This window comes from Cavia porcellus, unplaced genomic scaffold (genome assembly GCF_034190915.1).
Source record: "Cavia porcellus strain 051 isolate PalLab524CR breed Dunkin Hartley unplaced genomic scaffold, mCavPor4.1 scaffold_19, whole genome shotgun sequence".
In the NCBI taxonomy this organism is placed as follows: Eukaryota; Metazoa; Chordata; class Mammalia; order Rodentia; family Caviidae; genus Cavia; species Cavia porcellus.
The window spans coordinates 23,074,786-23,089,856 of NW_026947502.1; the positions used below are offsets into that span (position 1 = coordinate 23,074,786).

Sequence of the window (15,071 nt, forward strand, 5' to 3'; positions counted from 1 at the left end):
TCATCTGAGTTGAGAAAGGTGCACTCGCTCCCTGTGGTTTTTGCTCTGTCCTGCACACCACTTCCCCTGCTCAGCTTGTGGGGTCCCTGGGTTGTTAGAAATCTGTATACCTTTTAGAGAAATTCCCTACGGCAATATTGTTTTTTTGAAAAAGGTCATCAAAGGATTAGCTTTTCTTCTTTGCTACCATGAAGGGAAAAAGTAGAAGAAGTCAGTGAAAAAGTAAAAAGCAAGCAAACAACCAAGATTTAGGTTTATAAGCAATACCCTTTGGGAAGATCCGAGGTTCCCTGGGCACTTCCCATCCCTGGAAATCTGTGCTACCTTCAGCCCTGTGTCTACATGGCTCTGTTTCCTGTGATACAGAGGCAAACTGTGCCACTATTATGTTTTAATTACCCACAGATCAAATTCTTATGTCTGCTTAACACATTTGGTGGGCCTACTAAATTCTAATAATTAAGCTCCATTTATTTAGCTCTTACCAAGTGCTGTGTATTATGCTAAGTGCTTTATTGCATCATTTCTCTTAATCCTATCACCCATCCTTCGAGTTATGTGCTATTATTATTTCCATTTTGCAGACAAGTGGTAACTTGCCAAAGTCATACACTAGGAAGAGGCAGGGTTTGGACTTCCAGCCAGGCAGGCTGGCTCTTCAACCTACATTATCGTGTCTCTCAATTTTTGCAAGGATTTGGATGACAGAAGCATGTGTAGCAAATACTAAAACACCTCCATTATACCTGTTTCGCTTTGACATGTGGCTCAGCAAATGTTAGGTTTTCTAACACCACTGGACTGTGGGGCTTAACAGAAAGTGATTTTGGAGTCCCTTTAGCACCTTGTACCATCAAAAGCCTTCTTTCTGTGAATGCCCCAAGGAACTCCAGATTTCTTCAGGTGACAACTATGTACCTGGGATAACCTATGGGGTTCTTCTACACCTACCTCTGGGCTGGGGTAGGTGTTCAAGGTCCTGCTCACACTGAGAAGAGGTTGTGGGTGGCTGAGTCATAGCCCAGGAAGGGAGAGAATGTGGGCAGCCTCACCTGGACACACATACTCTTTCTTCTGTACATCCGCCACATTGAAGCCCCTTAGGTGCACGGGAGCCATGCAGAGTGTGAACTGGCCAATCGTCCTTCTCTGTCGCAACCAATCTGAGAGCCAGGCCAGGTGGCAGTCACAGTACAGGTGGTTGGAGTGCAGGCGCCTAGGAGAAGCAGAGGGGAAAGATGCCATCGTAAGTGAAGAGAGGAAGCTGCACTTGGTAGAATGATGTGGGCCAAACCTCTGTTGCCTTAGATCTGGGGGAAACAGTGCTTTCTGTGCTCCTGAAACGGAAGCCTCAGCCCTTCTATTGCCAAGCCACAAATTCTCTGCCTGTGTACGCCACATACAAAGCATGACCTTGGGGTTTTGAGCGAGTCCCATTTCTTAATAATTCCACTCTTTCCTTTCCCATGCAGGCACATAGTGGAGGGAGAGTGCCAATATGGTACCATTACGATTGAGTCAAACTTACAATGGGGTCATTCTTTGCATATTTTAATATTTTAGCTAACAGAGTTATAGATAGTTTGACAGATGGTTCTCAACCTCGAGGCCTTGTATGTTGTGGCACTGTGGCTTTACCTGTCAGGTCTCCTTCCTTTCCTCCCTATGTCCTTCGGAAACCCACTGCAGGGAATGCTGTTGGGCCTAAAACCAATCCCTCTGGTGCACACTAGACAAGGTGAGCAGGGCACGAAGATCCAGGCACTTCCTGAAGGATACACCTCCCCTCTGCCCTTCTAAGGTCTTGAAATCCATGACAATCTCTTCCTAGTGCCTCTCCCTCTTCGCTCAATTTAATTCAACTTTGTGGATTTGCCATTTTGACTGATTTAAGTGTCTCTGAAAGGATTTCCCAGCCAGTTCCAGAACTCTTTGGCTTTCCTCCTCTGGGAGCTGTGATTACAGATCAATTTCTTGCCCTTGAGTGAATAAGGTTCCCGGAGGGATCTGCCTGTTCCACTCCTGAGGGGGAATCCCATCTGGTTAAATGATTTGAACTTCCTTTCCATGACTGGCTAAGAATATTTAGGGGTTCTAAATATTCTTCCTCAGGACTCTCCATCAGGGGTTTCCAACACCCAAATTCCCTACAGCCCTAGGTCATTAGAAGGAGTGGTGGGTGAGTTTTAGTAGCAGCATGAGGCTTAGGTTTCTGAGGCAAATTTCAAATGCCTCATCCCAGACATGCTAATCAGCTAGAGTTATCCTGGGATTTTCAAGTGCTCTGTGTCAAGCCTGTTAATACTGAGTGGCAGCCTGAAGCAGTGGCTTGGGAGCCTATAACAGGAGGGCTGAAGGGCCCTTGACCATGTTCTACTCAGTGTACGGTCAACACTGCCAAACACGGGCCACGTGCAGCTAACTCATCTGTGAGCTGGCTGGGTGTTCCTGTGGCTGTAAGGACACAGAGTTCCAGCAGGCTGGGGCCAAGGGGGGCCTTGGTTGCCCCAGATCCCATTATTTCAGAGATTTGCTTAACCCATATCTCATATAAAATGTACTTTTTGGGGGTGTGATTTTGTTTTACAAACTATTAATTTTGATACGATTTTCTTTTTATATTTCAAAATAAGATGAGTACACTTGCAGAAGCTTCCAGGGCCTGGATACAGTGACTACGGGGGTTCCAAGACATTGTTCCTTTCCAGTTTTGGGGATCAGGCCACCTGAGCTGAAGCAAGCTTGGCTTCCTTTTAGCCTGTACTCCTGAACACAGGTGTGACAGTCGGAAAGGGGACAGGGAGAGCTCCAGGCCTGAGCCGGTGGGAAGGACCTCAGTTTCAGAAGGAAAGCAAGCCCTCTGTTTAGTCACTCAGTGGGATCACACTGTGTCAAGGGCAAAGGGAAAGACTGGTGGTGCATTTTCAGGTGGCGCGTTCCCGTTTCCTCCAGAGAGAAATGGAGAGGAGAGAATGCTGTGGCCAGTGAACCCCCCCTGGACACAAACACCGCATTGGGTCCTGCTGCGGGACAGAGTGGAACATAAGGCAGGCAGCAGTGGCGGTGCAGACTGAGGTGCAGCCATTTTCCAATATGGCTGGAGAATCAGAGCCGTGTGGTTAGCTTGGTAGCAGTGTCCCTGTCTGGCAGTGAGGCACGGATGATAAGATGAGGGAACGCACTAGGAGGCAGTGAGCACTGGTCCCTGAGGATGCTCAGTGCAAACAGGTTCTCGTCAGCTCTGATTGAGTAATGGAACAGCAAGATGAGGCTTGGATGAGTCAGGTCCTCATTGGTCTGATGCATTTCTGGGATAACTGAAACACCAGTACTCTCCCTGGAAGATTATGCTAGGTCGTTCTTTCTCAGTCCTGGCTTGCCACAGTATGCTACATCTCTTATTAAGCTTGCTACCGATCTCCTATTCTTTTACCCATCAGCCTAGGAATTTCTCCCCTCCCAAGTGGGACCACAAAAGAGATGTAACCCAAACAGTGTAGAAGCCACTCAAAGCCTCTTGTCAAAGCCTGGGATAGGGGCTAGGTTCATTTCCCTCCTTTAGGAATTTTATCCATTGGAAAAGCTAGCTGAGTTCATCTGGGGGCAGATTATTTTAGTCCACCTTTCATATCATGTTTGCGAGATCAAATTAAGCAATACCTCCAAATTGAAAGGAAAATAATCATGATGATCACGAAACTTGAGCTTGAACACTGTCAAGGATAATTCTAATGCTTTTAAGTGAGAAGACATTATTTTAATTATCTCCCAGAATTGGAGCAAGTTGTGACAGTGATGACTTGGAGGACAGTGGCCTCATTGGCTCTTGGGCCACGTGGAAGCCCTGGTCTCCTTTCCCTGCGTATCCCACACACACTTTCCTGCTTCTGCTCCTTCTGATTGGTATGAATTCAGGCCACCTGAGTTTGACAGCGGCTCTGTGCTTTCTGACCTTGACTTTTGGTGGTGATTTAACTTTGGCTCTAGGGTCATCATCTGTAAACCGGGGAGGGAAATGGCGCCTCTTCATACGGGTATTGTGAGAACTGAAACACTTCTTGAGAACTGTTCAGCACCAGGTCTAACACACAATGAACCACTGCAGAAATGTTTATTTCTTCAGAGGAGTTTGGTCCAGACTTCAGTCTCTTCCTAATCCATGGACTGTCCATACAAATCTATAGTTTCTTATTTAGACACCAAAGCATCAAGGTGTAAGGAGGTTCCTGCATGTTGTTTTGCAACCTTTTGTTGATGGACACATCATATTCCATGTTGATGAAACCAACTTTACAGAACATAAGGTGAATGAATACAATTGCCAATTTACAAAAGGTGCCTTTTAGCCACAGACGCTAAATTAAATTTCCAGCAAATCCTTTTAGAGAGGGTCACTGTTCATTTTCTATAAAATGTGACTTTCTGAATTCAATATAAAAGCTTTCCTTTGGAAATCCCATTTATGACTTCCTTCCTCTCTCCTTCTCCCTCCTCCACCACTACCACCAGAGCTGCCCCCTCCAGTTTAATTACAGTGAAGGGGGATTAGTCAGCTCATCTCCAGGGAGTTCCATACAGAGCCATCTCTGAAATTAAACTAAAGAGAAAATGGCAGCAGGCAGGGCACAAAGAGAGCAGATGACATTGACTGATTGATCTGAACTCATCAGATGAATACTCAGGACCACAGAGACGAATCATAGCAGAAACAAGGTGATGAAACCTTCTCGCCCTCTTCTCCTTCCTCAAACAAAGCACTAAGATCTAAGCTCAAGCATCTCCTTCTCACTCCTATGAACCCAGCCTTGTTCTGTTACTGTTCATCCTACACTGAAAGTAATGAGGAGAGAAAGTACAAAATATGGAGGATGGGTTCAAGAAGCTGGGACCCTGCTCTCTGCAGATGAGAACCATTTTTCTTCTGTGTACCCATTTGTCTGGGTTGGTACAGGCTCAGCATCCTGAGACTTACTTCTGGCTTCTTGCCTAGTGGGAGCTCTGGGCTACATACTTCCCTAGCTGAACTGTGGTTTGCCAGGGACTTTGAAGATGTCTTTGAAGACCAAATGGTTTCTCCTTAAAATTCTACGAATGCACCATGCCATTTTAAGAGACAGGGAAAAGGACAGATTCTCCTGGCTGAGGTGCACTAACCCTGGAGGAATACAGGGGAAAATCTGAGGAGTGAATACAGAAGCTTGGCTTGAATTATTATTACTCTGCATAATAACTAGTATTTGTTGTGCATATACCATGCACTAGGTACTTAGCATATTAAAGCACATTTTATTTTCAATGACTATGAGGTAAGTATTTGTTAACTCACTTTGCTTACTAAAAGGATGAAGAAATATGCCCAAAGTAAGTGTCAGAGCTTGCATTTTAATGTCAAGTTCTGTCCTTAGGGTGCCCTGCACTGCTCCTTATAAACTGCCTCCTTGGTCTTTGTTTCATCATCAACTTCAGATAAAGTCATCTTTTCATAAGCGCAGTAGCTCTCAAAATATATCAGCACATAAAGCTCCTGGTGGGCTTGTTAAAAGTACACTGTGGTGTGCCCACTGTGATCCTCACTCCATGGTCTGGGGTGGAGCCTGGGGATTTGTGTTTGTAACAAATTCCAGGTGATTCTGATGTTGCTAACCCTAACCACTGGACTAAAGAGTTTCAATTCTCAAGGATCCCATGTTGCTTGCTGAACATAGGAAAGCTGGTTTGAAAGGTTCAATTTAGATTTATATAAACAGTACAATGATAATAATGTTATTATCAATGTCATTATCTACCTCATGCCAGATACTGAACAAATCTAATTCCATCTGATCCTCACACAACTCCTATTTATAGAAGAGGGAAGAAGGTCACAGAGTTAATAAAGGGCCTGGTAGGATTCTCACTCTTCACATTAGGTCCAGCTGTATTTGGTTGAAGGCTCTCAGGAGCTTGATCTTTCCTATGACTGGGAAGCAAACGCCACTGAGGCTGTACCAACACAGAACAAGTGACAATCATAAGAAGTTGGGAAAGGCAGCCAAGTCTATCTGCATAGAAACCCACACAAGGTTTTCTCATGAGCGTGGAGGAGGGTTCCCCAGGTAGCAAGAGTCCCAGAGACACTAGAGTGCCAGGCATCAGGGGAGGTTTACTTCCTGAGACACTCATCAAGACACTCATAAAGATAAAGAGCCAAGTTTCCACACTCTAATATCAGAATAACTGTCCAAGCAGCAGGTGAGCAAGGAATGCAGGGTGCAGGGCCTGGGGGGATAGAGAAGGAGCAAAGGACTGTCTGCCAGTCCTAAACAGGGAAACAACTGCCACTGCTGGTTTTGTGACAGAAGCGCCACTGCTCCATGACCTAAGTCAACGGCGAATCCTTAAGTTACAGTTCTCTATGTTCTAACCAACTTTCTATTAAAGTGGAAAACACAGTGAACAATGCAAGAAGGTTTCCACAGTCCTGGGAAAAGAGCAGTGAGTCTTTCTGGCGCAGAACAGTGCTTGAGAATCACGGGCAGCACAGTAAACTTCCCCCGAATCATTCGGCATTCACTAATTTATCTTAGAGTTAACAGCACAACTGGAACTTTGAACGCTGTGACCACTTGCCAAGTAATGGAGTGGCAGGTTTGGGAAGCACTGTAGAGCCTGCACTCTGAGCTAGTTCAGGCCAGGCCAGGCAGGGAGGGGCAGGGTGCTGTACTCACAGAGTCCGGATCTTTGGCATGTGGTTGAAGCTGGTGACCAGGATGCGGCTAATGTTGTTGTTGTTGAGTGTGCTGTGGAAAGAAGACAAATGAAATGGTCATTGGGAGAGCAGACTGGAGAACCCATGTGTTCACAGAACAGAGAGGGAGGGCTGTGACTGCAAAAGGACCCTACTTACGTCTACACTCATGAATGAGTCAGCAACAGGGCTCCAGATGATGACAACAGCACCCTCTTCCTCCTTCCTGCTTCCCTGGTTCTTAGTCACCCTGAGTGATAATTTCCCTCCCTGAAATTCTACCATGTGCTCAGTGTTTCATTATAAAATCTCTAATTCTTATGACAGTGCCAGTTACATGTTATTGTCCTTTGTTTAGAGAGAGAGAAAAAAAACCCCCAGATGTATGACATCTTGCTCCATGACATACAAGCCTACAAAGCAGACCTGATGCTTGTATGACGGATGAAGTGATGGCGCTGCAGAGTGGCACAGTGACTTTGCCAAGGACCACACTGCTGGGCTCTGCAGAGCAGACCTGCATCTGGCTTTCGTTCACTCCCTTCTTGCTTTGCCCTTGTGCATGTTGTCTCCCGCCTGATGTTGTGTAGAGGTTAATATGTACTTTCCAAGTATATTCTGACTTTTCAAACATGTCTTATCGAAGGAGTGTGGGAGCTTGGTGAAAAGAGCTAAGTCTCCTCCTTTCTCTGCAGCTCCTGACCATGAATGCAGCTCCTCACGCAATACTGATACTGATGATGGGCACTGTTACACAGGGAAAAGCAAAGACCAAGATAAGAGCTTTATGAAGGGATGGGGTGAAACAAGGCTGCTGATAGATGACTAAAGCTATCTGCAAGTACTTCCCAGGCTTATCCTTCTGGAGGGAGCATTATGAAAGCTAGCGGGACCATCTGTGGAGGCCGCGGCACTATGAAGCAGGAGGGCCTTCGTAGGTCAGCTGATTCTGTGACTCTTCAATACAGAGGTGACAACTCATGAAAAGACTGGCCTGGTTCTCAGCTCTCTGACCCACAGCTGCCTCACTGTGTACCCAAAAGAGCAAAAGTTGGATACAGCCTGCAGTGGTAGCTACTCACCCCTGGGTCCTTAATTCCTCTGCTCCTCTCAGGGCCACATCACAGATACTCTTCTCACCAATCCAACAAACCTCACCTATCCTGAGCCGCCTGTGGTCCCCAGTGACCCAGCAAGATTCTTGGGAAGCTTTCATTGCTAAGTAGACTTCTTCTGTCCTGGGATCTTAGTAAATATATCATCTTCCTGTTAAGTGGCCTCTACAATATGAGCTCGGCGAGGACCTTTTCCATCTTGGGCATTACCATAGCCCATGACCTGGTCCATACATGGTCTGAATTGAGTCTCCTAGTTCCTTGCTATATCGTGTTGTGCAAGTCATTGACACCTCTTATTTACAGATTCTTTATCTGTGGAAGGAGGCAGGTAGTGGCACCTACCTCATAGGCTGGGAAACAGACACCACCATCTTAGTAACACTGGGGGAATCAATTCTTGTCCTGGCCATTTTTATGCCCTCATCCCTCAAGGAAATAGAAACAGCTTTATTCAGCCCATAGTAACTCCCATACCCACCCCACACGAGGAATGTACATGGGTTCTTCCTCTGACACCTTGAGACCCTAGTCTGAAGGATTCCAGTGATTCTCTCTCGCCAGCCCAGACTAGTCCTCCAGTCCCCTGGCCTACTCATTATTTGATTGGCTAAGACCAGAAGAAAGTTTGCTGACCCGGAAGTACAAAGTTTTCCTCCTTCCTTTCTACATTCACTGTTCACTTGTCATGTGTCTGGCACTAGGGAGGTCCACAGGATGGTGGACAGGAAGGAATGTACCCAATTTACACTGTCTGCTCCTTCCTGGCCTGCAGCTTTACTGCTTATATAAAACCTGGCATTTTATGAAGTTGATTTTGAAGTTCAGTGTGGCTCAGTCTTTCTTCTCTCATCTCTCTGTGGGGAGTAACCATCCTGTCTTTATCCACTCACAATGCCTTCGGAATATCTCATCAGATAATCCCGAGGAGTTTATTCTCCCTTTGGATTAGGTTCTTCTCCACTGGCTTAGGAAAGTCACTAGGACAGAAGTGATGCTTTCAGGGATCATAGACCTCCGAGATCAAGACTCCATAATTGGGAGACACCTCATTAGGGTGGCTCACGGACTCCCAGACAGAAAACTGAGCATCCTCTTTATCTCTGAAAGGCAACAGGTGAGAAGCCGGTGCAGAGAGGCAGCTTCTTTTTGACCCTGCCCAAACACTCACAACTGTGTGGAGTCCCCAGCCCACCCTCATTTAGCTGAGTACACAGCACAGTTCTAGACAGGGCTTCATCTGGAACTGCATCCGGCAGTAGTCTGGCAGTGATGACTTATTAATGTATTACTACACTGATATTTAAATGTGAGCCATAATGAGAGCTATAAAACATTTACGATAATAGCAATTATTCCAGAACCCAAATGACTAAACACAGTACTCAGGCGCTCTGATTTGCTGCTGAGGACTGGCCAGCCGAGGGATGTCAGAGGGCTTCTCGCCTCTTAGACACTGACCTCTCTGCAGCTGCGTTTTCTGTTTCCCTGAGAAACACAGATTTATTTGATGTCTAGTCTTGGCAGCTTCTGCCAGTGCAGAGAGCACTGTGGCCTGTCTGGTTCTCGTGTCCTGTCTAAGCAGGCAGCATTCAATGGCACAATGGATGTTACGTCCTTCAGACAGAGTTGACTAGCATGGTCCTCTGTGGCAGAGTCCTGGTGTTGAATCTGGATCTGCCACTTACCTCCTATGTTGCCATGGGTAACTTTTAAAAATATTAAGTTTCCTACTTTGTAACACCGAGAGAAAAACAGCACTAATCTCATCGAACTTTAGTGGCCATTAAATGAGATGGTATTAATAACCGCCAACGTTCACTGAGCGCTTTTCGTAGGTCAGACAACCTCTGAGCTGAGGATGCTATAGTGCGCCATCCCATTTAATTTCTCCACTGCTCCATGAAACGGAGACTTTTGTTATCATCTCTGTTGCAGGGATGAAGCAAGTAATAATGCTAAGATTTGAATTTAAGCAAGCAAGCCCAACTCCAGTAATGAGGTCTGTATAACTTTCCTGCTGCGCCTGTAACAGATGACCATGAATTTAGTGGCTTCATTTTATTCTGTTACACCCTGAAGGTCGTAAGTTCAAATTGAGTTCATGGAGCTGTGTTTCTTTGGAGGCTTCAGGGAGAAGAATTTGCTCACTGGCCTTTTGCAGCTTGTAGAGGTCACCCTCTTCACTTGACTTGTGGCCCTTCCTTGGGTCACTCCAACCTCCTGTGATCTCCTGTGCCCTCGTTTATTAGAGTTAGAGTCTTCCAGACAGTGCAAGATAATCCCCACTCCTCTGGGCTCCTTAATTTAATCAAGCCTATAAGGTCCCCTTTGCTACTGAATATAATATTCACAGGTGCAGCCAGAAATGATGCCCTTGAATCAAGGCATGTAAAGCCCCGAGTACCTAGCCTGGCTCATATTCAACATCCAATAATAATTAGCTGTTGTTACTATAGCCTGTGTTTGTTTAGTCCTTTAGAGTTTGCAGCTTACTGTCACAATGTCACATTTGTCTCATCTGATACTTGTAGTATTCTGAGGTTGGAATCATTTCCATTTTAAAGATGAGTGATTTGAGGCCTAGAGAGGCTAAGAGACCTAACCAACGTAGGACAGGAGAAGCTCTGGTAGATTCAGGACTTGGTGATTTTCTTTACACTAGATTTCCCCTTGCCTCCTGCTTTTAGGGCCAACATCACTGTAGTATAATCCTCTGTACATCTACCCTGGTATCCAAAGCTAGAAAAAGCTACACAAATTCCCTTCTTACTTCCCTGAAACTTCCTGAGAATTAACCAACAGAAAAACAAAAGGTTCATTTGCATAGTGACATCACCCCACGGCTCCACTGGGCTGCTGGTCCATTTTAGGCCATGGTGACCTCAGCCACCTCATCCTCTTACCTCCATCTCCTGGAGCTTTGCTAGCTCCAGAGTCCACCTCCAAAGCCAAAGCTACGCTGTTTTGGAGATACTTTGAGCAAATACACTGTCCTCTCCCTAGATTTTCCAGGCAGCATTTGAAAGATTTTCCCTAAGTATTCTGAATTCGGCATTTTCCATCAGGTTTTAAGTTGAAGTTCAGGGTCAAATTAATTCAGTAAACCTCAGCATGGGCTGGTTTCCCTTTTCTTTACCAATCACAAGCTACTGAATGGACATTTTAGCATGAACTGGAAATAAAGCCAACTCCCTCACCCTCAGCTTGGAAAGATAGTCTGCCTATCTCCCATTTCTCTCTTACAAAATCCTTATCCCATTTATACAGGCTGTTATTTATACTGAGGCTAAATTTGTATGCTGTGCAGTTGCTCTTTGACTTTGTCATGATTGGAGCATAAATTCCTAATGAAAACTAATCACTTTCCACATTAAAACAATTGGACAATGCTACTCCTCCCAACGGATCTCATTTTTTCTTGCCTGTTAGCACTAGAAAGGATACACTAAAATGTTTTGTCTAGAGCACAAAGCACTGCTGAACTTATTATTGCTTCCATAGTACACAAATAGTACCTTTTTGCCCTGAAAGAGTTTGTGATTGCTCAAGTTACTCAACAAATAAAAGGGTGCCATGGCAAGATGAGAGAACCCTAGTAATGCATCAGGATCTGGTACATCTAGTAGTCAGCACCCCAAGTTGGTGACTATAGCTCATAAGCCAAATGCCTTCCCATACAGACTGGGTGGGTTTTTTGTCCTTTAAATATGACATTTAAAACAATGTTCTGTTAGCACATATTTGCAATACATGATATTTGCATTCATCTTAGGGAGTAGGTACAGCCTTTTTTTTCCTCAATAAAGTTTTATTCATTCATTTATGACTGATTTTATGTGATGATGGCTGAGCAATTACAATAGAAAACATATGGCCTGAGAATCCTGAAATATTTACTATTTGGCTTTCCATAAAAATGTTGGCCAGTCCTTGGTACATCTACTAATGTGGGATTCTAGTCTTTCCTTTGCCCATTAATAGGTATGATAGGCTGGAAAATCAGAACTGTTTTGAAAGAAGAGATTAGGTCAGAGGGGTTCCAAATAACCTTCCACCCCCCATTTTTAGGAAACCTTAAGTGGCAATCAGCAGAGCTGAGAATAGAAAGCAGGAGGTTAAACTCTAAAATCCATGTGCCTAGCCACTGCTCCTACAACCTGCAATGTGATAGAATCCAACTCAGTACCAGAGAGAGGGCAGATGAATCTGTGCTGGGTGGGATGTGAAATACAGATGGGCAATGGTTCTCAGAATAGGGTTCCAAGACTTGCAGTATTGCCAAGGAATTTATTGGAGATGATATTCTCAGGTCCCACCCAGACCTCCTAAGTCAGAAGTGTTGAGATGGGCCCATTGTTTGGTGTTTTAATAAGTCTGCTGGATGATTCTCATGCAAGCTCATGTCTGAAAACTACTAAACTTAGGGCAAAAGCCAAGAAGAGGGTCTCTCACCAATTGTAGAAGGCAGTATGTAAGAGGACCTCACGCCACTTATGGACATGGTATTGTTTCACTTAGTAAGAGGCTCAGCTACTTCTGGAATGGTAGGTAGTCCTCAATGGCTATGGTCATCCCTGGAGAGTGCCAATGTGGCTTCTGCCCCTGGATCTCTCTCCACTGATCTTTGTCGAGTGCTAATATGCACCCCTCTCTCTCGTAGCACAAGACAGCCATCTTTGATCTGAAGGAGCTACAACCAGCTATAACCACACCACCCTGGAAACCTTAATAAGGCTGACATTTCCCTCTGTCTCCTCTGATTAGGTCTTCGCTTTATCACTCTGTGCTTTCCTGGCTCTGGGTGTAATCTACATGTTGTGTGTCCATAACACCATGTAATTGGCTGTAATGCAACGATATTATCTGTGAGCATGTATCACATAATTGCAAAAGCAGGCATCTGCTGTAAGTGCCACCACAGCCTCCCAGGGTGCCAACCTTCCCAAAATGCTCTTTGAACCCCTCTGTTGTCTCTCCAAGGATCCAGACTCCTCGGGGCTGGCAGACTTCCTTGGCAGACTAGCCTGTTCCTTTCCTGTTTCAAGGCAGAATGACTTGTCTTTTGGGCTAGATAAGCAAGGTTACTCCCTTTTTGATGGGGCCCCAGATGATGATTCTTGGTGAATCATCAGCAGCTATCACAATAGGTCTAAAAGTGTGCCTGGACGTGCCTTGACTTGTATTTATACATGTGCTTGGCAATAGCCAGTGCTCCAACCCTGAAAAATACAACTACCACCTGCAGTGCCTATATTGAATTCACAGGAGTGGACACAACCAACATGAGCAGAACCATTTCATGAAGAGCAGATGAACATAAATATCGCTGTTGGACCTTAGGAAATACCTAAACCATATTGTTCGCTGGCAGGGGGGAATGAAAAGAAGAGGGGTTCAGGTGAGGGCTTGGGGAGCCCACTGAAACATCCCCCACCCCCCAGCTTGGCTCAGGCAGAGCAAAAGGAACAAGACAGGGTGCTTCAGCAGCTCGGGGCTGTTCTTTGGTTGTCTGCTCTCCCTTCTGGGTCATGTTCCCAAGCAAGACTGGCTCTTCATCTTGCCTGGTGGCTGCTGAATGACAGTCATCATGGAACTGGGAAGAAGGTCCTGTTACTGGGGACCAAGTCCTATGACACTCCCTAAGATCCTAGGATCTGAACGCTCTTGCTGATTTTGCGCTATTGGACTCGAGATGGTTTGGCTTTTACAGACTTGGCCCCAGCAGAACAAACACTGAACACTCATTGGGCCTGTGAGCGGGAGAAGGGCTTCTTGCACCTGTCCCAAGGTCACAGGCCTTAGCATTAGTTATTTTTGGACAGAGCTCCCTTTACTGCTCCCCTCCTATCATTAAGGTGGAACTTGCCCAGTTCTTCTGGTAAAGACAGCCCTAACAATAGCTGAGACAATGCTGTTTCTATTTATTAAGTGCTTACTATGTTACCAGCATTGGGCAGGACATTTTTCATATATTATCTCATTTACTTCTAAAAATTCCAATGGCTATTTTCATTTGGGAGCCCAGTAAAATCAATGAGGTCTGCTCACATTATACTGCTCCAGAATTGTAAGACTATATTCAAAGCCAGGAGGTGTGCTATCAGGTCCTACATTTTTAAGCATTTCACAAAACTGCCTCTTACACAATTGCATTCTAGGTAGACGTCAACTGTTCAGTTTCCATGTCTTCCCAAGGTAGCGGGGAAATAGGGTTTGCGGCAGATTTACCCTCAGAGTGTCTGACGCAGCACGGTGCTGCTGGCCGTGGTCAAAGGCAACACAGATCCCGCGTACTGTGCCTGGAACAGGAAGAGCTCTTGGCAGCCATTGTGGGGAGGGGTAGAGGCAATGCAGAAGGAAGAACAACTGTGTTTCAAAGCCTTCTAAGGTGAACAAGTCCAAGTGTTACCTGAATCCACTGTGGTCCTCACTGTTGGATGAGTTGACTGGAAATGTTAAGGACTCGGTGAAGAATTCAGAGCACAGATCTGCTCTTTAAGCAAAGCCCATCTTTGCCTGTTTGGAGTAGGCAATGGGTCTCGAGATGAGGCTAGAGGATGGAGAGACTGGAGAGGAGAGAACAGAGCATGGATGGTGGGAAGCCGCCTCTCATCCATTACCTGTTCTCAACCATCCAGGATGCTGCATGTTACTGAGTTCTTTGATCTCCCTGTGGACCGTTTAAATTAAAGCTCATAACCATTGTGTGGGCATATAATGAAAACAACTGATGCTGCACTGATTAGACCATTACTCTCAACTGTTAGAAAACATAATGATCTCACGAGGGGCCTTATTCACTGACGTATAGCAGTCGGGTTCTCATTTGACACCTCAAATTAGCAGCCAAAGCAATAACAGCTGGGGTTTTTGTCTCAATATTTGTACCTGACTCTAAAGTGATTTGGCACCAGTGTGAGCGTTATTTTTAAACACACACTTCTCACGGCCAAGAAACATTTAAATGGTCTCCAGGTGTCATGTAAAACCTACGGAAATAAATAAAAACAATAAGCTGCCGATTTGGGCCTCTGATGTTAGGGATTCTTTAACAAAAGGATTTGTCTTCAGTTTTCTTTCATTATTTATTCATATTATGACAGGCAGATATTCATCTCCATCCACTCAGCAGAGCCTGGGTGTTACAAGGGGGGAAAAATGCTTCCAAAATGTGTAAAAAAGTGGAAGATCATAAGAGTAATCTTTAAATCCCACCATTGCTCAGT

The 15,071-nt window shown here is 45.2% G+C and overlaps 1 protein-coding gene across 1 annotated transcript in view; it reads right to left on the minus strand.

The window, feature by feature from the left end:
- Window positions 1-15,071, minus strand: part of Slit3 (slit guidance ligand 3) — a 590,749-nt gene that overhangs the window by 139,886 nt on the left and 435,792 nt on the right. The window contains exons 7-8 of the mRNA XM_003473328.5: window positions 6,708-6,779; window positions 1,053-1,216 (exon numbers count right to left, since the gene is read on the minus strand). Coding sequence (XP_003473376.2) covers window positions 1,053-1,216; window positions 6,708-6,779 — 236 coding nt within the window. The remainder of the gene's footprint in view (window positions 1-1,052; window positions 1,217-6,707; window positions 6,780-15,071) is intronic.